The sequence below is a fragment of the Anopheles gambiae genome, chromosome 2 (assembly GCF_943734735.2).
Source record: "Anopheles gambiae chromosome 2, idAnoGambNW_F1_1, whole genome shotgun sequence".
Taxonomy (NCBI): Eukaryota; Metazoa; Arthropoda; class Insecta; order Diptera; family Culicidae; genus Anopheles; species Anopheles gambiae.
Genome location: NC_064601.1, coordinates 93,856,815 through 93,884,368, shown reverse-complemented (window position 1 = coordinate 93,884,368; position 27,554 = coordinate 93,856,815). Strand labels below are relative to the sequence as shown.

Sequence of the window (27,554 nt, the reverse complement as noted above, 5' to 3'; positions counted from 1 at the left end):
GATCGGCTCGCAAACACACTCTGGTCGTGCGGCGCTCGACACACACTAAGCCTTGCGCTGCTTAGTGTGTGCGACAGTGTGCGTGTACACTGTCGTCCTCCTGGACGTTGACCGGTGGCAGCGCAACTGCCACGGCAAGTCCAGGGGTCGGCACGGCTGCCCACAATACAAATTGTATGGCCTACCCGGGTAGGCGGTTGTACGATTACGTAATGTTTTTTGGTCGTACACAAGACGGTTAAATGGTTGCGTTCTCAACAGTGCTCCTGCCGAAATCTGCCAATATAATCTGGCCACACTGGACCGCAGGCAAAAGCTCGCTCGAAAGGTCAACAACCGTCGCAAAACGTCAAAAACGACCGTCGCCAGCGCCTCGAAATCGTTGCGAGTTTCGCTCGCTGACGACGTCGGTTTGCAGTACATGCGACGCCGGTTTTGACGTTTTGCGACGGTTTTGCGACGGTGGCCGCCAAAAGCTCGCCTTGCCCTGTGGGCAAAGTGACCAGAAATACCGATGTATATATATTTGGGTTTGAAGGAAAAAATCTCAATTTTTTGTAATCATTGAACGATGAAACTCAGCCAAACAATCAAATCAATCTAAATAATCCAGCGAAAATCAAATTACAGCACGTACGATAAAATCGTATCCAATGGAGAACTGCAGTGGCCCTAAGCGGGCGGATGGAGCCCCAAGAAAAAGAACTTGCCACCACTGAGAAAAAAAAATGAGCATCTTAGTTATTCTTTGGTTTACAATTCCTAGTACCATTTTCAGATCAACACTTCAGAAATACCTTCATTTGTGTAACCGCTGAACCAAATCTAATCCATATCCTAAGTAAAGGATGCATATTCTTTTGAAATGGAACTTTAATTTTGCGCATTAGTACCCCCCCCCCCCTGCTTTCACTTCTTTCAACTCGAGTTAAGTTTCGAGTTTTAACCTAATAAAATTTTGATGCGCCTACCGAAAACCGCCAAAATAATCTGGCCACACTGCAGGCAACACGGCTGTCAGTGTAAAAACTCGAAAAGATGCATAAATTCCGAAGTTGTTGCGAAGATAAATAAAAATACGCACACACACAATGGGCGAAAGGGCGAGCGGTACCGAGCAGTGCGTTTAATTTGCCCTTAACCACCCCCACCGATGTTCGCCAAAACGATCCTCCTGGTGAGGTAGTGCGGGGTGACATAGTGATAACAGTGCGTGCGTGTGTGTGGGCTACCGTAGGAAAAAAACGGAAGGACGAGCTGCACGAGAAGAAGCAACAACAACAAATGGTACGATTGTGATAGAAAAAGAAGGGAGTGCGGGCGCAGGGTCCGAAGATATATTCTCTGTGCGTGTGTGTGTGTGTGTGTGTGTGTGTGTGTGTGTGGGGCGAAACAAAGAAACGATCACCCACCGTCATCGTCATCATCGTCCCAACAACACGGTGTTGTGCAAGTTGTGTTGTGGTGTTTTTTTTTGTCCAACCCTCTGTCCGTTTGTTTGTTCTCTCTTCCTTCTATTGTCGTTCGCGGAAGCATAGTAGGCAGTGGAAAAAGGTGAAGAGAGAGGAAGTGTGTGTGTGTGTGTATCAAAAAGGAACACAATCATAGAAACTACGAGATAGAGCGCCTCCCTTGTTGCTAATGGTTGCCCTGCCTGCCGTTCAAGCTGCCGTAACCAGTTGTAGCGCTACGTAGGTACTACGGGACCCCCAATCTACTCGCAACCGTGTGCGTGTCCGTGTGTGTGTGCGTGGGTGTGTGTGTGTGTGCGCGGGGGAAGGGGTCGTGTTTTCGTTATGCCAATCGGCACAGAAATGGCACAGCTGGCAAGGTACGTGGGTCACTGTGGCGGTACCACTAGTCATCGTCCGGAATCGGCACAAAACGCCGGGAATGTCAGCAGCAGCAGCAGCAGGGAAGTGTGAGCGAGCGAACCAGTGAACGTAGTGTATGTGTGTTTGTAGTGGGTTGTGAATTGTTACGTGTTGTATACAGTGTGTTATTGATATAAGCATTTAAAGTTGAAAAAATCACTGTTCACGGGAGCTGCTTCGGCAACGAAAGAAGTCAACCGTGTTTCGCTATCTTTAGTGTGTGTGTGTGTGTGCCCATCAAAGTAAACACAGTTTGCCACGAAACGCGCGCGTCACGGTGATTAGAATGTGTTTAGTGTGTACTGCCTTCCCCACCCCGGTTCGACAACGACGAAGAAAAACCGGAAATTCCGCTAATCCTTGACTGCGAAAGCGCACACGATTCTCCCAATACCGCTGCAGCAGGGTGTGACAGAGTAGTGGAAGTAGAAAATAGAAGCCCTCGCCTCCCCGCAACACGCCGTCCATCAAAAGACGAGGAGGAGAAGGGAGGTTGTTCCATTATCAACACAACCGCCGTGTGTGTGTGTGATTGTTGTTTCCCGCTGTGCACACCAATCCACACGCACACAGATCCACACCCCGAACGCGCGTCCATCAAATGCAGCAGGAGGAGGAGGAGAAGGAGGGAGAGACACTCGAGACCCTCGGAACACACGAAACCACGGAAAGAAGGTCAGTTATATGTGTTTCGATGGGCGATTGGTGGCGCGTCTTCGCCACCACCATCATCATCACCATCGCCATCATCAACAACATCAACCCATCTTGCCGGCTGTGTGTGTGCGTGCGTGGGCTATGTGCGCACTGTCCAAACCGGCCAAACCAATACCGAAATTGTTCCAACCTATCTCAACATTTTTCGGCGGCACATATTTCGGCCGCCCGGGCCCGCTTATCGATGGCGCTCCGCATGTTTTTCTCCGACGCCGTGTCGTGTATCTCGGCTTCCAACGCCCAACAAACCGTTTGTATGTGTGTGTGTGTCGCTGTGCGTGTGTGTGTCTCGAGGGAGCGCACGGACGCAAATAGCGCACACAGCGGCACCGAGACACTAGGCTAGATTCAAATTGTTTGTTTGTTTATTTTTAGTTAAAAGTTCGTGATCGACACAGATTAGCGGCAATGGCCTGTGGGGCCTCAAACACATACCAACGCAAGGCAAGACGACCGCAGTGTGTGGAGGAAAATCGAGAGCCGGGAAAGCGGGGACGGGGTCGGACAGTGCGAGACAATATGGCGAAAATGTCGCAGCAGACGCTTTGGGCCTGGGAGCTGCGTGGTTGGATGGGGGAGTGGGTATCATTTAAATATTACCATCTCCATCCCCCGAGAGCGACCAGGCTGCGGAGAAGAAACTTGAATCGAATGGGGCGGTACGGGAGCAGCTTGAGCAACAACGGCACGACCGGGCAGGGGAGGATTGCATAATGGATCGTGTAGAGAATGGAAGCTTCCGCTGGCGGCATTTGGCGATGTGGCGGCACCCCTCCGGCGGATGACGATCGATTGCAAATGCAAATTGTCCCGGACGCAAGGGGACCGGACCAGTCGGTTGCTCTTGTAGGCCTAATGCTAGAGGGAGACGTGTGTTTTATTTGTTGTTGTGTTGTGTATTGCACTGCAGGAGTCATAGGGCGCGCGCCCTGTCTGACACCTGTCCGTCGGTGTGCATCGGTGGGTCAGCAGCACCTAGAGAGCAGCATGGTTTCCAAACGACCAAAAATGACCTCCTCTCTATCGCATTGTGTTGTCTAGCGGAGGGTGCACAATCAAAAACAGACGATTCGGTGCGAATTCAGAAACGAACCCCCAACCCACCCCAAAAAAATAGAGATAGTGGTGGGATGTTTGAGGAGAGGATGGAGGGTTTTATCAATGCATTGGACAGTGGGTCAATCGGGGGCTTTTTGACGGATCAATCTGGGATCTGTGTTTTGAGGCATTGAAGAGGAGAGGACGGCCCCGGGATCGGTGCGATAAAACAGGGAGCATTTTAATCAGCCTGTCATGCCGAACGCAGCCTTTTAGCAGACTCATTCCTGTAGATAATTAAATTCTTACAAGAGTGTTAATTTGGGAGGGAATTTTCAATCGCTTTGGTTTTGTTTTGAATGTATTAGGCGTCCAATATGATTAGCGATTGATTAGGAACATGATATGCTAGAATGTTTCAGCAAAAAACACACATTTAAAATAAGATAAAAAGATGTTTATGCTGAGGAATTCAATGATATAAGATAGAGCAAAGGATTCAGTTATCTGCTATCTCTGCTCTGCTATCTGCTTTTAACAGATGCATGAGCAAAAGCTTAACATATCTTAACGCGATTTTATGTCGATTTTTTAATAGCTCTAACGAGGTACAATTCTAACAGCTCTAACGAGTTTTCCGAGTTTTTCGATGTTGCCGATGTTTTTCAAAACAGCCTTCAAATGTTGTATTTCCATCACAATAATGTTTCAGTTCTTCCACATGATTTTCAACACGTCTCAAGCTGAATTGAACTTGATAGTTCTTTGTGGTGTTTTGACAGCTGTTGAAAAACATCTTGGAGGTGATGAATAATGATGTGCACATTCGAAAGTGACTTAGAAAACCCTGTATTGATCAGTCTGTTTTTTACATGATGATATAGTATTTTACCAGTTCTGCTTCTGAACCAATGTAATTAGTCTGTTTCATTTACCACTTGACAATTTTAGCCAAATTATATAGAATATATAATATATTATATAGAATGGTATGATGTCTATATATCATGATCATATTAGGTTATGAGACTAAGAGGATGACTGAAACTTGTCAAAAATCAGAGCAGCAATTACATCCAGTGCAGATTAAAAGCCGAATATATAGGGTTTTTATCCTAAATATTCAATTTTTGTGTAGTTTTCTGGGTATTTTAAGCCAACGATCTCCAATCTGTAGTCGGTGGAGTCAACAGAAGTGATTGATTTCAACAGGCAGGTCTAGAATAAGATTAAAACATATTTTTTCATCAAAAATCTTTAAACAACGTCTACAAAATATATGCCCTCAACGTATGTGGGCCGCAGTAAATGTATTGCAGGGTTTTTCCAAGTCAGGTTCGAATGTAAACGTTGTTGTTCACCGCGAGCAAAATCTTATTTCACATCGATTTGACATTTAATTTCCATCATCATAATTTATAATTTCTTCTATATGATTTTCAACACGTCTCAAGCTGGATTGAGTTTGACAGGTTCTTGCGATGTGTTTAAAATCATGTGTAAAAACTTAAATTTCATTATGAAGCAAATACTCTATTTGACAGCTGTTGAAAAACATCTTGTAGGCGGTGAATAATTATGTGAACATTCAAAAGTGACTTAAAAAACTCTGCATCAACACCAAGTGGTCCGTGGTCCTAAAATCGTTTCAAGAGCACTGGCTTAAGCCACTAAGTTGATCATTTGACACGATTCAGATTGAAGATTATAGATATTGTCGTTTCTGAAACGTTAAAAACCAACTAAATCAAAATTTTTTTTACATTTGACATATTTTGAGTATGTGAAGCATGTTAGCATGCCTCGAGAACAACCTGCATTATACTCTTTATGTAGAATATTTGTTGTACGAAAATATTTGCTCAAAAATGTACCTTAGTTTAGGAAATTTTAAATTTTAAACAAGAAATTAAGCGTCATGCTTAAAACAAAAACAAATTTGATTTCGAAAATTAAGAAACTAGTACACAATATTGTGAGCTGCAATAAGTTTTGGCCAGCTATGTCCCACAGTCGCTGTCACTGTGCCACACACATCGCCAATTGTCTAACGCGCCATCAGCCAACAGCCCTAACGACGGAAAAAACGGAACTGTATATTTGCACAGGCTGAACAGCTAGAGAGGAAACCGGAGTGGGCGAAACGGTGTATGTCTATCGCGGGCACACTCACACAGCACTGCGCAACGTTGCATCAGCAGACTGCAAATGCAACTGCAATCCCGCAACAACAGCAGTGGTGCGCCGGCCGGCGTAATATAAATATCGTCACGAACGGCTCTCCGCCCCACCCGGCCCAGCCGGGCCGTGGCACAAACGATCCGGCACAAATACCAATTAAAGCCAGCCTCAATATCACTGTCAAGGGCTTTCAGTATGCAATGGCGTTTGGGGTGGGTGGGTGGTTGCAGTGCAGTTGTTGTTGTTGTTGTTGCTTTTCGTTCGACTCCCATCGCTCAGGGGACGGATGGAGGGGTTGATTTCAAGGTCTTCTCAGTCGCCTGAGTCCGGCAGGGCGGGAAGAGGGAAAACGACCGAGGCAAAAGGTGGCTAGACGCTGGATTGATGCAATATCGCCCGTTCAAAAAGGGGTGGTGGTGTGCATTGGGTGGAAGAATCCTCTTTTGATTTGGCAGCCGTTTTTTGCCTTGCATCGAGGACACAGGAGGAGGCATCGCCAGTGTGCCCCCGCATCAAAACGAAATGAAATTATTTTTGGCCGCGTTGCAATTAAATGCAGCTCCCGTGGCGGCGGTGCATTCTGCGACAAAAGAAAAGTCAAACGAATGAATGGGAGTCATTTGCTGGCCTGCCTTGTTTCGTCGTTGGTGTAAGGTGAACGAATGAAACTCATAATAGTATGGTGGCCACCGGTTTGCCGCTTTGCCCGAAACAATAACCTTTTTAATCGGATGTTTCAATCTTTAATGAAATGTGTGTGTGTGTGAGTGTACGATTGGTATAAACTTAATTATTCCCGGGCGCACTGGAAAGTCATGGCCATTTGCCTGTGCCCGGTCTGTGTATGTGTGTTGTGGTAGGCAGAACCGTGTCCAGTCGAACGGCAAATTGCGCTACGGCATTACAGGGTTTTCCAAGGGTCACTTTCGAATGTAAACATTGTTTTTCACCCCTTAACAAGATGTTATTCCACATCGCTTTGATATTTCATTTTGATCATGTTAATTTTTACTTTCTTCAACATGATTTTCAACATTGCATGGGGATATTGTCATCGTTTTTTCTCCGGGGGTTGAAGCCGCATCTCATCAAGATTTGTGGAACATTTTCAAAATTATTCTTACATGCATTTTGATGCATTTTTATTACAATAGCATACCAATATAAAAAAGGATGAAGGTATACCAATTTGAAAATGGTTTTCCAAGCCACTTTCTAATGTGCACAGATTTAAAGGGGTTTCCAAGCCTCTTCCGAATGTGCACATCATTATTCACTGCCTCCAAGATGTTTTTAACAGCTGTCAAATGTTGCATTTGCATCACAATAAAATTTAAATTTTTCCACATGATTTTCAACAGATCATTCAACAGATCGGTCACACTCAGGTCAGCCTGTGATGTGTTAAAAATCATGCAAAGGAACTGAAAAATGTTTGTGATGCACATACACCATTTGACATCTGTTGAAAACCATCTTGCAAGCAATAAAAAATGTGGTTGGCATTGAAAATTAACTCAGAAAACTCTGTGTTCATCGCCCGCTAGATATTCTTCAACAGATAGCACATATTGTATGAACATCACAACAAATCGGTCCTTAAACATGATTTTCAACACATTACAAAGCTTTGTTAAGGCCGGGGGATACTGCCCGTACTCGCTAGTGTAATTTCGATTTTCACTAGCGCATCTGGCGGCGGCTGACCGAAGCATTTTACCAAACAAGTTGGAGCGGCTGTAGAAAATATGTTATTTTTCTAAGTTTTTTACTTAATTCGGACGAGAAAAGTTTTGTAAAAGGTAGATGCTCATGTCCTGCACGCATTGCATCAATTTTCATGACAAAAAAAAAAACGATGGAAAAACTACTTATTTTTGAGACCCGATGACCAAAGCAAGCTTCCACCAGCCGCCGCCAGATGTGCTAGTGAAAATCGAAATTACACTATTACACATTATTGCAGTACGGACAGTGTCCCCCGGCCTTTAAACTTAATCCTGCTTGAGACGTGTTGAAAATCATGTGGATGAACTGAAATATAATTGTGATGCAAATACAACATTTGACAGCTGTTGAAAAACATCTTGCAGGAAATGATTTATTTTTTCGGGAGAATCGGATTTGCCGTATTGCTTAAATGAAAAATATTACAGGATTTTCCAAGTCAGTTTCGAATGTAAACATTGTTATTCACTGTATCCAAGATGTTTTTCAACAGCTGTCAAAAGGTTTATTTGCTTCAAAATTAAATTTCAGTTTCCACACATGATTTTCAACACATAACAAAGAACTGTCAACCTCAATCCAGCTTGAGTCGTGTTGAAAATCAAGTTGGAGAAATTAAAAATTATTGTGATAGAAATGAAATGTCAAGTTCATGTGGATTAACATTTTACACACGGTAAATAACAATGTTTACGTTCGAAAGTGACTTGGAAAACCCTGTATTAACATTCGAAATTGACTCGGAAAACGTTGTATGATGATGGAAATGAAATATCGTAGTGATGGGGATTGACATCTTGCACGCGGTGAAATACAATGTTTACATTCGAACGTGACCTGGAAAACCCTGCATTATTGTTTTCCCTCGCCCTTCGACCTTTCCTCCCTGCCCGTGAACGTTGTTGTTGCAATGCATTGGTGAGGGTGCTGGGTGAAATGCGCCTCGTCACTATCAGAAAGGGGAAGGAAGATAAGAAGAGAAAGAGAGAGAGAGAGAGAGAGAGAGAGAGAGAGAGAGAGAGAGAGAGAGAGAGAGAGAGAGAGAGAAAAAATAGATTACTTCTGCTGGATCCATAGGTCAGTTAATGTTGCGCGCGCACTGATACAGAGGGGACTTGGGCATTGGGATTGCGTTTGGGTTCGAATTGGCAACAGGAGCAATTATTGTGATTAAGTGATCATTTTTGTCTAATTTTTTTTTGTGTTGCGATGGCGTGTCATGCAGCATTTCCTATTTCCGAGCAGTTTTTAAAATTGCTATTCAAGGCTATTTTTCGCTTATCACAATCTCTTGCTGTAATGCTGTTGATTAGGTGGGGCGTTTTTGGTGATGGTGGTTGTTTTGTCTTTCTTTGTGTTCTTGCCAAAACGAAACCACTTCTCGCCGAGCGGAAACATCGTGTGCAAAGGTGATAAATTCGGTTTAGATAATGCTTATCAAAATGTCTCCTGGGCGGGGAGGATGCCTATCTTTTCACCCCCGTTTGTGGCGGAATCCATCTATGCGGATTGCGTCACTTGTGTCTAGATTGTACTGGTTCGAATCATTTTTTGGGCGCGCTTGATACCTAAAGCACATCACGCTTCATCACGATGACGGTTCGCTTTTTTTCTTGTGAGGTGATGCTTGCAAATGTGTACAAGAGAGTTAGGGAAATACCGACAAAATGAAGACTGATTGTTTGTATCTTGTAGTAGAATGTCATGTGTGTAAAACTGCACATAACGTTTGCATTAAAAAAAATGGATAATTTTTCATGGGCTTAACCAGCACTAACGAAACGTTGATTGCACTTCTAAAAATAGTATCCTTTGAGACAGTAGACAGAATTTGACACTTCTATCAGTCGAACTTAAATCGTCATGGCCAAAAAAGTGAAGCAACTTCGATTAGAATCGTGCGTGATCAAACAACGGCATCCCGTAGCGTGTAAAACGGACACCGTGTGGCAGTTTGTGGGAGTCGTATTTCGGCCTGTTCGACCTCTACAACATATTGGCACTATCAGATACAACAATCAGAGCATCGAAAGAAAGTTGACGCTGAGCGACTTGAGGTTCCAAATGATGGCGTTTGTTTGGCCCGGGAGGTCGCTGCGACCGGCCAAACAGTTAACTAGTACCCGGGAAGCATGACCAAACATATCAGGGAGCAGAAATCGCGTGCACTGGTTTCGCAGAGGCTACCATATACACCATAGTCGGCGAAGCGGTCCAATATCCTCCAGAATCATCCCCTCAAAAATGTCTGAACCAATCTGCTGCAAAAGCTATACTCCAACAATTTTGTCGCGAAGAAACTGAGGATTTTAAAACAATTCAATTATGTAAAAGAATTTGATCTTGGGGATATTTTCACTAGCCCGAGTTGGAGAAAGGAAAAATTTTGTCTATTGGCACCATTAGTAAAAACATTTACACCCTTGCAACACATCTATAATTGCAGAAAAAATTGTCAAATTTGTAACGATAAATTAGCAACGATAAGTGCCCTCGGGTGTTGTAACCTTTTCACGAATGACATCAACTTTTACATCTCACTTACAATTAAAGTTAACAGCGTTTAGACTCGAAAATGAAATGCTCATGCTTGAGAACTACAGCAGTCATAGAGCAAAAAAGCTTCACATTTTAAATGATTTTTGGAAGAAATATCACAATATCAAAGTCCTAATTAGAAATGCGAAATACTATTTGAAGCTCCTTTTCTTATATGAAAATTAACTCAAATGCCTTACTTCGATTTCAATAGTGCTTCTACAGTTGTTCACTACACTAGGTTTAAATCCCATTCGCGTGTTATTTTTCAACAGCAAATCTCGCCCACTGTACCGACTGCTGCTGGGTTGTTTGTTTTCCATTTGACACGTCTCTGCGTACGGGGTGTTGGCGTCTATCGAGCGTTCTTATACGACTATCAATGGTGGTAGGAAACCTACACACACACACACACATGTACCCGTGCAGGGGACTCTAACGGCAAACGCGGGCTATTCTCGACCACACTCAACACAACTACATCCTTTTGCGACGTTGATACTACCACAAAACAAAACGCCATTCCGACGACCCCATTTGCTCATACGATTTATTACAGTAGAGAGAGAAAGAGAGAAAAAAACAAAAAGAACACTGAATCAACCCCGTTGGGTGTATGTGTTCCGGGGGATGGTTTGCTACAGTTGCGCTCCATACATGTACATTTACACCCCCTGGTGTGGCCGCTGCGCCCGTACCACTTCAGCTTCCCTCAGGATGACTGGCCGACTGGGCGCGCGAAATCTGCATGTAGGTGTATTGGTGTTTGCGCTTGATTGACACTGGTGGGGTATATGAATAAATTTCGCGATAGTGTTTTTATTTTTTCTAATGCACATTTACGCCCCTCCCCACTGTGCATTGCATATTACGCCACCGTTACTTGCATTGCATTTGAAAAAAATACTTTACTTCGCGCCACTTCCATCCCGTCAGCAAGCGTCCTCTGTCGGGAACAGGACAGGGCAGCGCCATCTGGCAGCTCGTTCCATCGGGTTTTGCAGCATATTCGAGCAGTGTTTGTGCGCGCCCCCGTGCTCGTTAGGAAATGGCAGCATCGAGCAGTCGTCGGTTGTGGAATAAATCAATAATTCAAAAAACGTGTGCAACCATGTGGCGTAGTTTTTATGCGCTCGTATGCGCGCACTACATTTTCCATTCCGCGCTACAAATGTCGGTATTAATTTTCGTAATTAACAGGATGAATAGCGCACACAAACGCACACGTAGCTACAACGCTTCCCTAGGATGTTGTTTTTATGTTTGCGCGTTTGTTGCTACATGCGGCCTAATTCGCCCTAAATGGTAGGCTTGATTGATTATGAAGCGACAGCACAACGGGCTGCAAAGTGAACCTTGTGTATGCTTTTGACCTCTCGCCAGTAGTACTACGTGGAAGGTAAAGGTGAAGCACTTTGGCAAATTTGCTTTCATTTGTGAGATAATAATGCGGCGCAAAACATATTTCCCGGGATTTGTGGGTGGTAGTTTGTTTAATTGCAATCAACGTCCGGATTGAAAAGTTTTGTTTTTTGTTGTTGTTGCGCTCGCTCTTTTTTCCCTGGTTCCTGGAGCACAACGACATCTCCGCTGCACCCGTGCGGCGCTAATTAATGTTATGTTTCCCTTTTTATCGGTGAAAGGTATAGTGTTCGTTTTTTTTGGTTTGGTGTGGTAAAACAAATAAGATTAGTACGCTTTTTATGAACAGTATCACTCGAATTCTTGAAAGTGATACGTAATTTAGTGAAAGTTCTTGTAGATCAAGAGTTCCACGTGTGTGTTAAGTTCATTTTCCGCTGCATCTTACTTTCGTCTTATGGAGGCTTATTAGACTTGTTTCACCTACGTGATAGATCAGGGGTCGGTATGGTCCGAGTCTTCGAGAACTCTTCATAGACAAAACTGTGCAATATCAGTATAAAAGACTGATCATCCTGCTTTTGGACTTTACTTCTTCTTCTTCTTCTTCTTTGACACAATAACAGCTGTTGGTCAAGGCCTGTCTGTACCACTAGTGGGCTCGGCTTTCAGTGACTTATTTATTATCAAAGCGGAATATTCAGTCTTACGAATGGGAGCACGCTACATTCGGGGCTTGAACCCATGACGGACATGTGGTTAAGTTGTACGAGTTGACGACTGTACAACCAGACCGGCTCTGGACTTTACTTAGGGAACTTTAAATTAGAACTTGATATGTAATGAACGGGAGAAACACACCTGGCTTACATTATGGCTTTTAGACAGTTGTTAATTTTATAAACTAGAACATTGTCGAGATACCTTGACAAGTACATTGTGCGATATATTTTTTTTTGAATTAAGAGTGTGAATCTGAATCGCTTTTTTTGTATGAAAGAAGGCATCAGTCAGTAATACTATGCAAAAAAGTTTACGATGTTCTTTAATGTTTTCTGTTATTAGAACATGTCCTCCTGTACCATCTTTAGTTTTTATTATTTTGGGATATTTTACAATTTCAATACAAGAAATATGAAATAAAACGGACCGCTTGGTACTTACACTCGCGTTCAATAACATCTATCGCGGAACATCTTCGTCAACTTTAGTTGTTAGCAATTTTAGTTTTGTTCTAAGTAGTCCACTACTTAGTGCAATCCTGCATACCCAATTAACATTTTAGAGCTCGAAAATCAGGCTTTTGATCTGTTTCCCTCAAAGTGGAGTCATAAACTTCCCTTAACCTGCACCAGTTTAAGGGAGTTCTAGAACAGGCCGTTTAAAATCAACTATGCTTTTTCGTTGCTTTCTCCTTTGTCCTATGGGAAATAATGTGTCCAATCCTTATCATTGGTCGTAGGATAGTAAGTTATGTAAAAAAACACCGAATTTTCATAAAAAAACGCCACACATAATGTGCCTTCTTTTTTCGTCAAATACCTAAGCAAATGGATTTAAAACGAATTGGAAGCCATGATCATGCAATAGAAGAAGATCATGCATACGCAGACACGAAATATTTGCGCTTTCAACACGGTTTATCACACACAAATCTACAATTTTTGGTATTTCGAGCAGCATTCGAGCAGATCACGATTAACAATTTAGAACAAAAGTCACTTGGTTATGCAACATCTCTAGAATCTGGATGTAGAAAGCCATAAGCAGTACCTGATCTGGATTTGGATCAGGAACCATTCCACTTTCGTGTTTGGCAGGAATCGCGACGTCGTCCTAGTTTCAGGAACCGATCGTCCAGTTTCAGGAACTTCAAGTTTCGCCATTTTTGTTTGTCGTTTTGTTTTGACAGCACAACATTTTACCTGGAAACTGTGCAATTAATTTCCACACTCACAGGAGCAAATTACAATTTCCCACCGACTGTGCGTGTGTTCCGTGAAAAAAAAAACAGCCATTCGGCTTCTCGGGATTGGACGGTTTGCGCATTCCATTGATTACATTGGATGTGTTCTGCTTGTGTGTTACATTGTCAGGCTCAGTTCCCAGAGGCTACGGAATCATTGATCGGGCTGATTACAATTTACAGCCTGCATTCAGGTAAATTATTTGCCTTTTTTTACTCTGCCTTTTTTATTGTGAAATCGAGAGCAACATTGTAGGGGTACTCTGTACGGTGTAAACACCAATTACATTATGTAAATGCACACCGAATGTGTGTCGGAAATTCCAAGCAATACCAGTACTGCAACTACTGCTACTAGACCTAGTAACTGCAAATGACGACTTTTCTTCCCTCTGGTCAAGTTACTCCTTTGTTTCGGGAAGTTCTTTTTCGGGTGACGTCTTTGAAAATGGTAAGGTGGATTTTGCTTGTGGTGTGTGGAAGGTGTAAAAACCATTCTGCTGCCCTTGCTGTCAACCAGCGAGTGAGAGGTAGGGAGAGGGGGAGGTGGATAAAGCAAAAGGCTTGTCCCCAGTGACGGGGACAAACTGCGTCCGTTACCAAACAAAACGTGCATCGTTGGCAAAACTGAAACCAAAGCAATTGGAGCCCTTGCCAGCCAGCCAACGAGCGCGTCAACCGTCAACGGGTCAGGCAAGCCCGTTAAGTATGCTGGTGCGTTCGTGTGTGCGCGGACCTGACGGGGATATGGTGAAGTTTGTGGAAGGAGAAGGGCAGGGGTGATAAGCCCTCCAAGCCCCCAGCGACACACACACACGCTGTGGGGAAGGCCAGTGGAAGGCAGTACCGAACGACACGGGGTGCAATTTGGGTGGAAATTGTTTCGTGTGCTGGAACGTACGTAAGAAAATGTGGACAAAAAAGCGAATAGAAAAGTTAAGAGATCCTGTGTGTGTGTGTGTGTGTGTGTGTGTGTGTGTGTGTGTGTGTAACAATTGCAATCCCACCGGCATCTAGGATGTACTGATTCCGATCGGTTGGCGGAGGAGGAAATGATTTACTTAATTGAAAAGTTCCGCTTAGCCACCGCGTAATACCAGTGCACTGGGGGCGGTAAACTTTGGAGTAATTGATCGGTCTCTAAAGGGCGTGCTAAAAGTGTGTGTTGGTGTGTGATGAAAAGGCCACAGCAGTGTGGCAAATGGCGGGCAACGGACACATAGCACATATGGCAACGTACTGAAGGCATGGAAGTCGTGTAGAATTAGATTGGGCAGAAATACGAGCAGAAACCTTCGTGCGAACTGCGTGGAAAACTTCGCAAAGGGTTGTGGGGCGTGTGGAAAAGGAAAAAGAAGGAAAAAAGGGAACTGGAAGTACCTTAACCTGTTCGTAGTGAAGTGAACTTAACCCTCTTTTCTGCGATCAACGCTGGGGCAGTGAGGTGGCGTGGCGTGTGCCTGCATGTGCGTAATTCGAATCGGTCGATGATTGACGAAAATGAAATCGAAGAAAAAGTCAGTTGGTTGACGCTGAAGGATGTATGGTTTCTGCAGCATTTGCAAATATGGTTTTAAAGTGAAAACTCCAGCAAACTTGTTGGGGAAGGTGAGAAGTTGCTGTGTGTGTGTGTGATTGCGGCGCACATTGCATGCCGAGTGCAGCAAAAGTTCAGTTGGCAAATCGTTGGCCTCAATATGCACCGGTTTGACCAGCGAAGCGATTGTCTGGCTAGTTTGTTCTTAAAAAAAAAAAAAACATAAAAAGGATTTTGACTATTAAGTAAAGAGGTTAATTAAGTTTGAATGTCTCGAGTGGGCACTAGAGATGGGGCGAGTCAGTTCGCCAAGAACTGGTCAGTTCGTTTTTTTTCAGTAAATGAACGAACTGGGTTCACTTAGCTATTTTAGTACAGTTCAAGCAGTCGGTTTGAATTTAACCCAATTGATACCCGAACAAATGAACGAACGATCGAACGAATGAACATATTACGCATGAACGATGTTCTGAACTGAACGATGTGCTAAACTGAACGATGAACTGTAATGAACCATGGACTGAACTGAACTAAACTGAATTTAATGTACTGATTTAAACGGTTCTATTGAACGATCAACTTAACGTAACTGAACGATGAACTAAAATGAACCATGAATTCAACGAAACGGTGAACTGAACTGAACAATCAACTGAATTGAATGAATAACTGAACTTAACGATGAAAATTGTATTTATTTCTTTATTTATTTATTTATTTATTTATTTATTTATTTATTTATTTATTTATTGATTTATTTATTTATTTATTTAATTTAACAAGGTTATTTAGACATGCTGGCCTCCATAACTTAATACTAGATTCCTAACTAATATAAATATTGATCTCATGAACAAATAAATAAAAGCTGACCACAAAAATAAATTGATAAAAATAATAAGAATTGCACTCTCAGTAAAGGCTTCGCAAAGATTGTTTTAGTACATTTACGCTTACGCTAGGATCGACAATGCTGTTAACAGAGCTATACGAGTTAATCATTCTCAAAATTGGATCATTAGGTCCAAATACCGTAGACCTAAAATTAGTTCTAAATAAGGTACGTTGCCTTAGATTCCTACTAGGTGGCTGAACATTAATTTGTTCTAGAACAAACGGGGCATCAATGAACTGTAATGAACTATGAACTCTACTGATCAATGAACTGAATTGAATGACTAACGAATAGAACTAAACTATGAACTGTTCTGATCAATGAACTAAACTTGAACTGAATGAAATTGATCATCGAACTGAATGCAATTGAACAATGAACTGCACTGAGCATTGAACAGAACTTTACGATGAACTGAACTGAACGGTGGATTGAATTTAACGATAAACTGAACTAAACGATTATCTGAACTGAACGAAGAAATATATGAACGTTGAACTGCTTTGGCAGGGTTTGCGATTAACTTAGTTGATTTATTCAAAGATAGTGTAGCAGAACTGTCTTTCTTGTTCAGCTTTTTTGAAAAGAGCGAACTGAATCATGTAAGTCGTTAAAAAAACTATTTTATCCAAGCCATATTGGGCATGATGGAACCGGAACGAGTACCTCGGAATGATGAGTCAACTTCCCTTCTGAATATTATTCTCACTAGCTAGCGTGACTTTGCAACTGTCAAGGGCAAAAGTAGCGTCTGACAGCTGACCGACAATGTTCGTGTGGCTCACTGCGATCCACTGAGAGTTTCATTGCCACCATAAAGCACCTTCCCGTATGTGTTCCCTTATTTTTTACCATAGCCATTATCTTACGACTCACAAGTCGTACGTGATTTTTGGCTCAACTGACATTGGGACAGTTTGGTAATGGGGTCGAGGGAGAGCAAAAAAAAAAGAAAAAAAAGGAACGACATGTGTTTGATGGATATTGAGTCAGCCAAACCCTGAAGGTTCTCCCTTTTGCTCCCATTGATTTGGTTTGTTGGTGTTGCTTCTTACAACTGTGAAAAAACAGCGCTACTAATACTACTACTGGTATTACTACTACTGTTACTACTGCTCTGCTAACACTGAAAGGTTCTATGACGCCACAAATGTGAGTTTTCAATCATCATTCGTTTGCGTGAGTTAATGCCGTTTTGCGACCGTGCACTTATCTGTCGATGGCTGTTTACAGGCACTTTGGGATGCCGCTGTGGTTGTCTGTGGTTACAAGAGACAGAGAGAGAGAGATAGAGAGAGACACAGAGAGAGAGAGAGAAAGAGAGAGAGAGAGAGAGAGAGAGAGAGACAGTACTGGTGGGATGACTTTGGTGGGATGATGTGGTGGATAATCAGTTGAACTATTAAGTATTTTTTACTATTTTTAAACCCACGACACTCTGGCGAATACGACCGTAATGGAGGTTTTATTGCAAATAGGCAGTCGTCTTCCCACTCTCAATACAGTCCCCTGCAGCCCAGAAGCGTCTTTTATTGTAACACAATTTGCAGCGGAAAATGGGTTTCCTTTAAATTAGAAACGACTAATAAACATATTACCCCAGCGGGAGAGTCAAATTCACGTCGCTGTAGTTCGCATCATCATACTGCCGGGCGTTTCTTCTGACTCTTATTTATGATTTTGCTTGTTTTTTTTTTTGCTTGAGACTGTGTGTATGTGTGGGGGTATGTTCCCATTAATTTGATTCTTCTCCGATGTCCTGCTGCCTAATGTCGGTCACTCTAGCGTTGTCTGACGGATGGTAGTAAACAACGGCGGCCGGCCGGGTCACGCTTCGTTCAACGTGCGCAAGCAACACACCACCAACACATATGGGGTGCTGGCCAGTTTCTGACCGTTTCCGCCATACCGGTCATATTCCAACCTGTTGGTGGTTGGCCCCGTTCGCTCCCGTAGGTCCAGGGAGGGTGTTTCCTGTTGCCTTTTTGCTGTGGGTTTGTCTGTGCTTATGCATTATGCCGTGACATACTTGTTGGTCGGCCAAATCCAACCGCTGCATATTCTGGGAAACGGGCAATGTTGGATGATGATTAGATTTTCGTTGGTTCAATGGCTTTATTACTTCATTATTTTATCGTTATCGAGCCTTAGTTAAATTTCATTCGAAATGATTTACATGTCCGCATTCTTTTTTAAAAATGTATTAGAAATTGAAATCACGCAGAATTTTCAAAATTCTGAAAACATACGTATCTCTCGTCAGCGAGAGTGCGTCTTGAGGCCACTTACCACCATGTACACGGGGACGGGTCAGTCACACGGCAGCATGGAGTCACTGCCTTTCCCCGCTGCCTTGTGGATAGGAAGCATTAACCTGACGGGTATCACAGGTAGGAGGTTGTACGCCCTCAAGGGATGTCCCATAGCAGGCAAGCAAGCAGGGCTCTGTTTATCTTACCATTATGGTTCGGTTTTGTCCTCCGCTGACCTTACCCGGGGAACAACAATAACTAGTACGCGTGTGAAGTTGTTGACCTACGGTAAAATGCTGCCGCTTTGTCCTCGGGGAAGTGCACCTTCGGGGAAGTGAAAATCAAATCATCGTTTCGGTAAATCAAGTCTTCTTCACATTGTTTTCATGATGAAGATAAGATGTTTTATGTCATAAGCAAAATTAGCTTCAATGCATTATGAACTATTCTTTTGGTAATTTGCGTCCATTTTCCCTGTCATAACTAATGAATAAAAATCATCATTTTTAGTTTGCCAGAATGTTTGTATTGGACATTTGGCATTGATTTATATGTTTTTTAATTTTTAAATAATTTTCCATATCATTGGTTCCTCAAAAGTACGGTTCCATACTTTCCAGACTATTTAGTGTATGATTCGAACGAAGAATTAATTACTTTCCTTCTATAGCCTTCCTCAAAACCGTCAAAAAAGTGCAGGCATATGTCAAGACGGAAATTTTGAATTAAAGAAAAGTTTCAGTTGTTTAGAAATCATCCATTCATTCCCAGCCTCGTGTCGTCCTTGCATGACCGATGGACTGTTGTGGATTGCTGTAGTGACATGTTGTACATCTTTGTTTGAAACCGTGAGCCTACACAGCGTCGCAGCAGCACTCTCCGATGCAATCGCATACACACAATGTAAAGCCTATCGGTAGGCCAGCAACTGTACGTGACTGGAGTGGCGCAAAACAAATGGTCGCCAAATATCGCAGGAAGAGACAAAAATTCCTGTACAATCACAATCATCCGCTGCTGCACGAGTGCGCCCAGTCCAGTGGGCATGCACGGGGAAAGACTTGTAAACTGCAAATTCGCTGAAAGTGTAGGAGGTTCCGAGGTACTACTTCCCGAAAAATCCCACCAACCGACGTAACATGCCGAGTGCTTTCTAAGATATCATGCGACGATTAGCTTTCTATATTGGGCACAATGCGTACTGGAAACTGTTTTTCTCGTGTGCGTATGTGTGTGTAAATAGATGGTCCTTGAGCGGTGGTATGCTGATTTCTTGAGCTTGTTTGAGGCTAGAGGTAGGCGCTGAGATCTCCTGGACCCCGGTTGTCAGGCACTTTGCCCGGTTGGCTTTAGATTATATACGTACGGCACAGTATGGTACGGCATGTGCCTCTGATTGCCGCCGACGTCCAATTGTAGCCGCTCGCTGTGTCCTCATTTAGACTGTGCCTGATATTAGCGACTCACTCCCACACATCCCCCTCCCTCTGCCACCAAGTCCTCCGGTACGGTAGCTTAACGATCTTAACTCCGGGCGGATGAATGGAAAACTGAAAAGCCACCAGAGCGCCCAGTTGGTGTTCTAATCAAACCGTTCGGGTTGGTTCGGTTTGCTCGGAAGTGCTAGGATGGGGTTGGTCCACATCTTGTGCTTGTTCTTTAGTTGTTTGTTTACCCCTACGCATCACCTTCAATTACATGATTTTCTTTTTTTGGAGCAAACCATATCGGAGACACTAATCATTTTATCTTCCCTCTTTTTGTTACCCCGTTGCAGTGTAACCCAAATGCCAATCAACTGCATGTAAGGAGTCGCAGCGCTGCTTCGCATGTCGCAGGACTTGCTCGGTGTGTGTGTGTGTGTGAGTTGCGGTAACGATATTCGAGTCGTTGTGCAAGATATCGAAGTGTAGAGACGCCGGGGGAGAAATAGAAAGAAAAGAAAAAGGAACGACGACAAACGACGGTAGAAGGACAGTAAAACCATACCCGGCCGAGACGAGTGGCCGGGCTGAGACAGTGTGTCGGAATGAACGAGTCTCGCCGCAGTCTCGTTCCTCCTGCTGTAGTAGGTGTCGAAGCTGCACGTGGGGCACACCCGGCCGGTGCAACGGTTGCGTCAACTGTTGCGGGCAACCAGAATGGCGCACCAGTGCAGGCGAATGCAATGCTGATCCCGGGTGACAACAGCAGGCAGCATCCGGCCGCCGCCGGCTACGATACGGACGGCGAGGAAGACCCACCGGTGGCCGGTAGCAACGCGAACACAACGGATGATACGACGCATTCGAAAGACCTGACCGATACCAGCTACTCCAGGTGAGTTTTGCAATCGATTGTTGTTCCTCTTTTTCCTGTTATAATGTAATAGATTTCTTCTGGTCGTGTTGTGTATATGTGGAGTTTGTTAGCCATAGTGGCCTGGGGCCGAGTGGTTCGCTATTTTGCAACAGCAGCGCACTACTTTGCTGTGGCTTCCGAGCGGAATGAGATTCGCTTCCCGGAAGGTTTTGGGATCAATGTCACAATGTAATCAAATCTTATTTTTTGCGCAACCGAAGGAAGGCGCAGAAGTATGTCAATTGCTTCGGACAATTCTTCCTGGAAGTCAATTCCTGCCAGACAGTTGCCTTTATCACGTTGGTCATCCTTTGGTAGGCCCTTTAGTGCTCGTAAACTGTGTGTGCGCGTGGTGATTTGGAAATTTGGTCTTCGCACGAAAGCACTTACAGCAAATAATGTAACGCAAATATTCATATCATCGGTTAGCAGCTAGTTTGGTCTGCGGCGCATACCAAGCGTCTTGTGTGCTCTTTTGAAAGCTTTGGCGATAATGAATCGATTCTGCAGAAACGGGCACTTTTGGACGGCTGTTTTAAGCCCTCCTGCGACCCAGATGTCACCAATCTTGAAGTTGGCATTTATTTCGATGTTGGTTACTACTTTTAATCCTTGAACTGGCTTTCTTACTCGATATCGGAATTATGTTATGAATCTTGGATTGGACTAGCCTAACTGACAAACTCTAAGCGTCTCATGAGTTGAAGTTGGCATTCATTTAGAGTTGGAACGTTTGTTAATTTCATTTCGATTGAATTGTAATGAGGGTTGATCGTATTTTGCCTCTCTCTGTCTCTCTCTTGTTGACCTGATCACGATAGAGCACGTCGTCGTGATATGGAGCGGTCAACCAGGATGCTCCTCCTATCCATGGTGACACCCGATCGCCGATAGGTCTCGGTGAGGCATTAGTGTGGCATGAGTCCGGCATCCTCGGCATCCTCGTAACATGCCCCAACCATCGTATCCTGCCAACCTTCACCACCGTCTGGATGCTCGGTTCGGCGCTAAGCTCGTACACACCGGTTAAAAATGGTCCGGAGGATGCGTCGCTCAAACACGCCCAGAGCGTTTGCATCCTCCGCTCGAATGGTCCAAGACTAGTGTCCGTAGAGGACCATCGGGCGAATCAATGTGCGATGTATCTTACATTTCGTACAGGCTCGAAGTCTTCTGGATTTCTCAGCAGTCGGCGAAGCCCATGGTATGCACGAACTCCCTGCATATATGCATGATGCGTCTCCGGATTTCGCTGGTGATGGCTTTATCCGAAGTAATGACAGTCCCGAGATAGCAGACCTCCTTTACCAACTCGAGATATTGTCGCCGTCAACTATTGCACCGCTTCCCTGGTCCACTTCCGATGGTCTGAGTCTCCGGCAAGCAGGTATTTCGTCTTCGTCGCATTGATTATCAATCAAATTCTTGCTGATTCACGTTTGAGTCTCACGCCTCACACACCTTCACTGTTGTCCTGCCGATGATGTCGATGTCATTTGCGAAACCAAGTAATTGGAGAGACCGGTAGAAGATCATGCCACAGATGTCGTTGTGCTCTAGCCCCGCGGTTCTAAAAACTCCTTGCAGGGCGGTGTTGAAGAGCAGATGAGAGAGTCCGTATTTTGTTTACTAACAGTATTTATCTACAAACATTGATCTAGATATGATCTTGTTTGCTATTATATTTATATTATTTCCGTTATTTTGTTTTTATTATTCTTATTTATTATTACTACTGCTATTATAATTCGTTTTCCTATTATTTATTTACATTGAGGATTTTGGAGTGGGACTTGCGAAATGTTATTTTCTTGTTGTATCCTCTAAGGGCTCAGTTCTTATCTTTATTCTCACAAGTTTGTCACTAACTGCCTACAGTTAGTTACTCAAGGTAAACTAAACCTAATTCTTAGTAATCGGCAGTTTAAGAAGTTGATCACAGAATCGCTTAGGTGCTATCCCCTAAGCACGGATCATCTATTTAGATATCTAATGCTGTGATACGTCAGACTTTACATGTTTTTTTGTTTTTATAGTTTCAAAACAACACGGCATGTGGCCGGTTTACTTGGCTAAACACAACACACAAAAAGTAACAACATACGTAGGCTAGACTGTGTATCAAAATAACAAGTGACATGTGTTTGTTGTAAGCAAGTCGATTCGCAACAGAAAAAAAGGACTCCACCAATCCATTCATCATTTGACGTCAGTGCGCCGGGTTATGGATCAATCTTTCGCCCGTGAAAGATGTAACAAATGCTTCATGGCATGTGTCAAACCCACGTGAGGAAGAGGCTCCATTCACGCCGGCACGGGCCATTCATTGGGTTTGGTTTTTAGTGAATGACCATCCGCCTCCATTGATGGCTCAGTCATACCTAGCCAAAAGTATCCACTTACTAAGGATACTAAAAAGTATCATATTTGATCGGTGTAACTCCTACAGAGGTTACTAATTGTATGATGTTTATTGCATGAAAAATAAAGCGCAAAATTAAATGTTTAAAAGACGTCAGAGGTTTAAACGAAAACATTTTGCGTTGCGGCGTTGCGAAAGTTTGCACTAAAATGAGTGATTGCACAGCTATTGCAATCATTTAACGGCAACATTGTGTACAATATACTGCAGCAAGATGAAACCGCACCAAGCAACAGATGTCACTGAAGAAATTGATTTGTTTCATCACCACCGGAATGCATTCCTTCTATTTACCCAAGCAGCACTCTCCGTGCAGCAATCCAAGAGCCGTGTACAAACAGCGTGCTCTAGCGGTACAACAATAACAATCGAAAAAAAGGCAAACAAACGACAGCCACTTAATAAATGGATCAAATGCGATTTATGTTTTTAAATAACTCTACTCTGCCAACTCTGCCCCAACGCAAACGACACGCTCCCGCTAAGGCCGACCAAACCGGCGGAGACACAGAAAATAGCCCAAACAATCGACAAAAACACCACACCACCGTCTCGTACGTCATCAAAACAAACAGCATCACCAGAGAGCGCAACATCATCAGCATTTTTGATACCGATGGGAGGGGGGACAGCAGTGGTGGTAGGGAACTCATCTTTCTGCATCATCACCACCGCATTTCCATTGTCGTCGCCAGTGGAGGAAACGATGAGTTAGAGCTCGTGCGCGCGCATTTTGATCGCTTATACGGGGGAATGCTAAATTGCCGGCCAAAGGCCCGCTAAACGGCCTCCTCTTGCTTGCACTTACCTTCCTCAAACCATCTGGTGGAGAGGAGGAAAGGGGCACAGTGGGGTCAGTAAGTAAATTGTCTTAGCAAATGGAAATTGGTACGCCAGTGATCGTGTAAAAGCAAACCCCCCGTAACGTTTCCAACGCTCAAAAAAGCTTTTCCTGCAGCAAAGTTTTCACCTATTCTTTTGTGGAGCTGAGCGGGAGGGTTGGGGGGGGGGTAATTTATTGATAAGAGGAGATTGATATACAGAGGAAGAGAAGGAGACAGAGAGACAGAGAAAGAGAGTTAAATGAAGATAAAATAGCAAACGAACGGTTGGGGAGGCAAACATTAACGCGCGCTTTGGCCGTCTTTTGCGCAATGGGGAAGAAAGAGGAAGAGGCCATTGCTGCCATTGAATCAAAGACATTCGTGTAGGTCGTTTGAATTGTGTGTATATGTGTGTGTGTGTCTATTTTTTGTTATGCTTTTTGTTATGAACCAAGAGCGAGAGACGAACAAAAACTAAGCGACGATAAGGCACGATGAGCGAGAAGCGACACGAGAAAGCGAGACGGATCAACCTGTTTAGTGGCCAATAATCAGCAATCGCAAACCTGCCGAACAGATTGAAGAACTCGCTCACTCATCTGTTTTACGTTTGTGTGTTTGTGGCTGTGTGTGTGTGTGTGCTGGTCGTGAAAACTGAGTGCTCCACCGGTGCTTTGCACGTTCAAACACAGCAGCATTCGAAAGAAATGGACCGCAACATCTTACGCGGCCCCAACTTACTCCTCCATTCCTCTCTGCACCCCTCCCCCCCCCTCTTCTATTTTCTAATCTATCACCAATGTGAACGTGTGTGAGTGTGGGTGCGCGCGGCTGGTCATGGTTGCCAAGTCAACAAGCATCGCCAAACGGTTTGATTGAAATCCGGCCGGTTGGGGTGTGGGGTTGAGGTTGCGAGCGGTGTTGGTGGGTGCTATGAACAAAAGGAAGAAGCAGAAGGCATCCACTAAAAGAGAGAAAAAGAGCGAGAGAGAGAGAGGGAGAGAGAGAGAGCAGCAGTATTTGCGTTCGTCAACAAATAGTTACATTGTAAGGGCAAGTTATGAATTTATTACGCGATCCGATGGCACACACCACAAAGGCCCAACCCACCCATCCACCCCTCGCGGACGGTGCCAATAGATCGCACACTAACGCTACCTTCCCAAAAGGGGGGGGGGGGGGGGTTTGTGTGTGTGTGTGAGTGAGTGTTAGGGGTGTCATTCCACAAACCGTTCTCTCCTCGGCTGAGTGGCGAGCGAGTGTCGGGGGTTGAAATCGTGTTGAGTGTCCGATTGCGTGACCGTGTCAGTCTTTGGTGAGTGAATTGGGGGGATGGTCACTGATACGGTGATTATTGTTTTATTCATTTTGCTAAGCAATATTAATAATTGTAATAATAATACAAAAAAACTCATACTTTGTTGTAAGATTTTTGTACCATTTCAATGACTGTAACCTTAAGACCAATCATTTGACGTTGTGTTGTTAATATTGCAACCAAAACTTGTACCTTTTCGACACACATTGATTCTGTGATCATTAGAAAACAATCAATCGAGAGCGGGGGACATTGCATTGGCTCCCGAACTGCGCTGTCGGGAGCTATTTTCGGCGCTCTCAGCGAAGCTTTTCTGAGCAGCCATTGGGGCGGCCGCCACCCTCTGCAACACTCTGGCTTGGCCACTCACACACATAGCGTGGCGCACGGCGAGGCTTCTCGAACAGCCACACACAGAGACGTAGCACACACACACACACATAAGGAGACCATTATCATTTCAAGTTTGCCTCTTGGTTTCGTTCGCCGATAGATTTGCTCGCAATTCGCCTTTGCTCTCTGTCTCTCTCGCTCTTCCGGCGTTATCACAAAACGGTTCGTGAGGAGTGAGCTACTTCCCGCCCCGCCACCCCTCCCCCGCAGGCCCATCAAATCCAAATCACACACTGCTGGTGGTTGGTTGAGTTAGTGAGCGCCGCAACGCGCAATAGACAGGGAGTGAGCGTAAAGCCGAGAGCGCAACAACATAACACCCGGCCCATGGCCCGGCCAGGTCCGAGCGCGAACCCATTTTCAGTCGCCTGCCGCACGTGGTACTATCGGGAAGTAGTGTTAGATGTGGCTTGTTGGCGAGCGAGCAAGCGAGCGCGTGTGCGTCTTTTTCTGTGTGGAAAATCGCGTGCGTCCATCATTTGCAACCGCGCGCAATCGAAATTCCTTTGGCTACGCGTGAATTTGGTGTTTTTTTCTTCTTCGTGTGAGTTTGTGAGTGTGCATTTTGTGTCCCTCACAACCTTGAACCGAAACACCGCCCCCCCCCCCCCCCCCCCGCATCATCGTTGTCTTCGCCAAAGGCGCGTTCGCGTTGTGTGTCTTTCGATTCCGCGCGTGTGTCTTATCGGAGCAGGGGAAATTTTGTAACGCGAATAAAGAGCAAACAGCAGTGTTACGGTGAGCCAAACGAGCGATTAATTTTCCCTGTTTGTGTGTGTGTGTATGTGTCAAAAGAAAAGTGTGCTTTCCACTACACACAGTGCGTTAATGAAAAGCGAAAACAATTGTGATAGAGCAGTCAGCAGCAGCAGCATCAGCAGTTTGTATCAAAGATACATTTCGATCAGTGCCCAGCATTGCCCATTGCCCGTCTGTGTCCGTGTCGCCTGTGCCGAAAAATAACACTCATCCACCTGTTGCGTTAGGTTTGGGGTGGTGTTCGTGTGTGTGCGTGCGTGCGTGCCCTGTACTTCGCTCCGGCCGAATATTCTGGAGAGGAGAATGTCCTTGTGCTTCTTCGGCCTCCCCCTCACCCCAGTGTGACAAACTCTTCTGCCCGTGTGTCCGGGTCAGTGTCTCCGGACGTCCGATTCGTGCGTGTGTGTGTGTCTGTGACTGCCTGTAGGTAGGGTCAGGGAAACTGGGTGGAAAAAACTTGCCCAAACTGTGTGTGTGTGTGTGTGTGTGTGTGTGTGTGTGTGTGTGCGTTTTTTGGTTCCTTTTTAACAAACGAAATGAGAGAAGACGCACATTTGTCCGACGCAATACATCTTCTCGTCCCGATGCTGCTGCTTCCCGGGGCATTGTAGGCCATCCTTCCAGCTCTTGCTTGGATTTGTGCGCGGCTCGATATATGTTGTGAGTCGTGCTGTGTGTGTGTGTGTGGTTGGGAGCATCCTTGTACCTTGTGCCTTGACAGTGTCCTTTAGCTCCAAAGTTTTTGTGTTCGCTTTCTTTGGGGTGTGGTATTGCTCGCATCCGCGCGCGGAAGCTGGAGTGTTGTTCGCCCACGGATTCTGATGCTGCTGCTCGTTTCGTGTTGACGGCATATTCCACAGGTTGCCATTGAAAGGACGGGGGGTTGCGCGCAGACATTCTTCGCCAAAACAGTGTGGGAATGAATTTGCCATTGTGTTGGTGTGTGTGTTTTACTGTGATTTATTAGAAGAAAAAAGGGCTGTAGCGTACAAAAACAAAACCAATTTCTTCTGCTGCATGCCCTTTGGAGTGGTAGCTTCTCGACCATATCTCACACAGGGTGAAGGTGAGGTTTTGCAAAACTCTGGCTCCTGCGGAGCATGCTTTCAAAAGCCCACTACCGTTGTGACGCTTTTCCCACTGCAACGAGGCAACAAACGCGGCGGCGTAGGACCACAGTTTCGGTTCAATAGGTGGCCGTGTATGGGGCTGTGGTTTTAGAGCCTTTTCGGGGGGGTTGGTTGTGTAAGTGTGATTGGCAAAGCTTGTTGTGACATCTTTCTCCGTGTATGTGTTGTGCTGGTTTGTGAGAAAATCGTGAGGCCCCACTGGAATTGGGAGGAATGACACTTCACACTTGCCCAAATGCGTGTTGTTAGTGACTGTGCTCGGGGGCTCCGGTTGGGTCCG

General features: G+C 44.5%; 1 protein-coding gene across 9 annotated transcripts in view; it reads left to right on the top strand.

The window, feature by feature from the left end:
• The first annotated feature begins 1,001 nt into the window (after positions 1-1,001).
• The window catches only part of LOC1276689 (uncharacterized), a 59,179-nt gene continuing 32,626 nt past the window's right edge, over positions 1,002-27,554 (top strand). For 2 of the 9 annotated variants that reach the window (XM_061649154.1, XM_061649149.1), the window contains exon 1: positions 25,683-26,265. Coding sequence is in view for 2 of the 9 variants with exons in the window: in XM_061649156.1 (XP_061505140.1) it covers positions 20,118-20,407 (290 nt within the window). In the remaining 7 variants the exon portion in view is untranslated. Of the gene's footprint in view, positions 2,550-19,865; positions 20,408-25,642; positions 26,266-27,554 lie in introns of those variants that run through there. The other 7 variants (XM_061649156.1, XM_061649157.1, XM_061649151.1 and 4 more) reach the window with 7 other exon arrangements.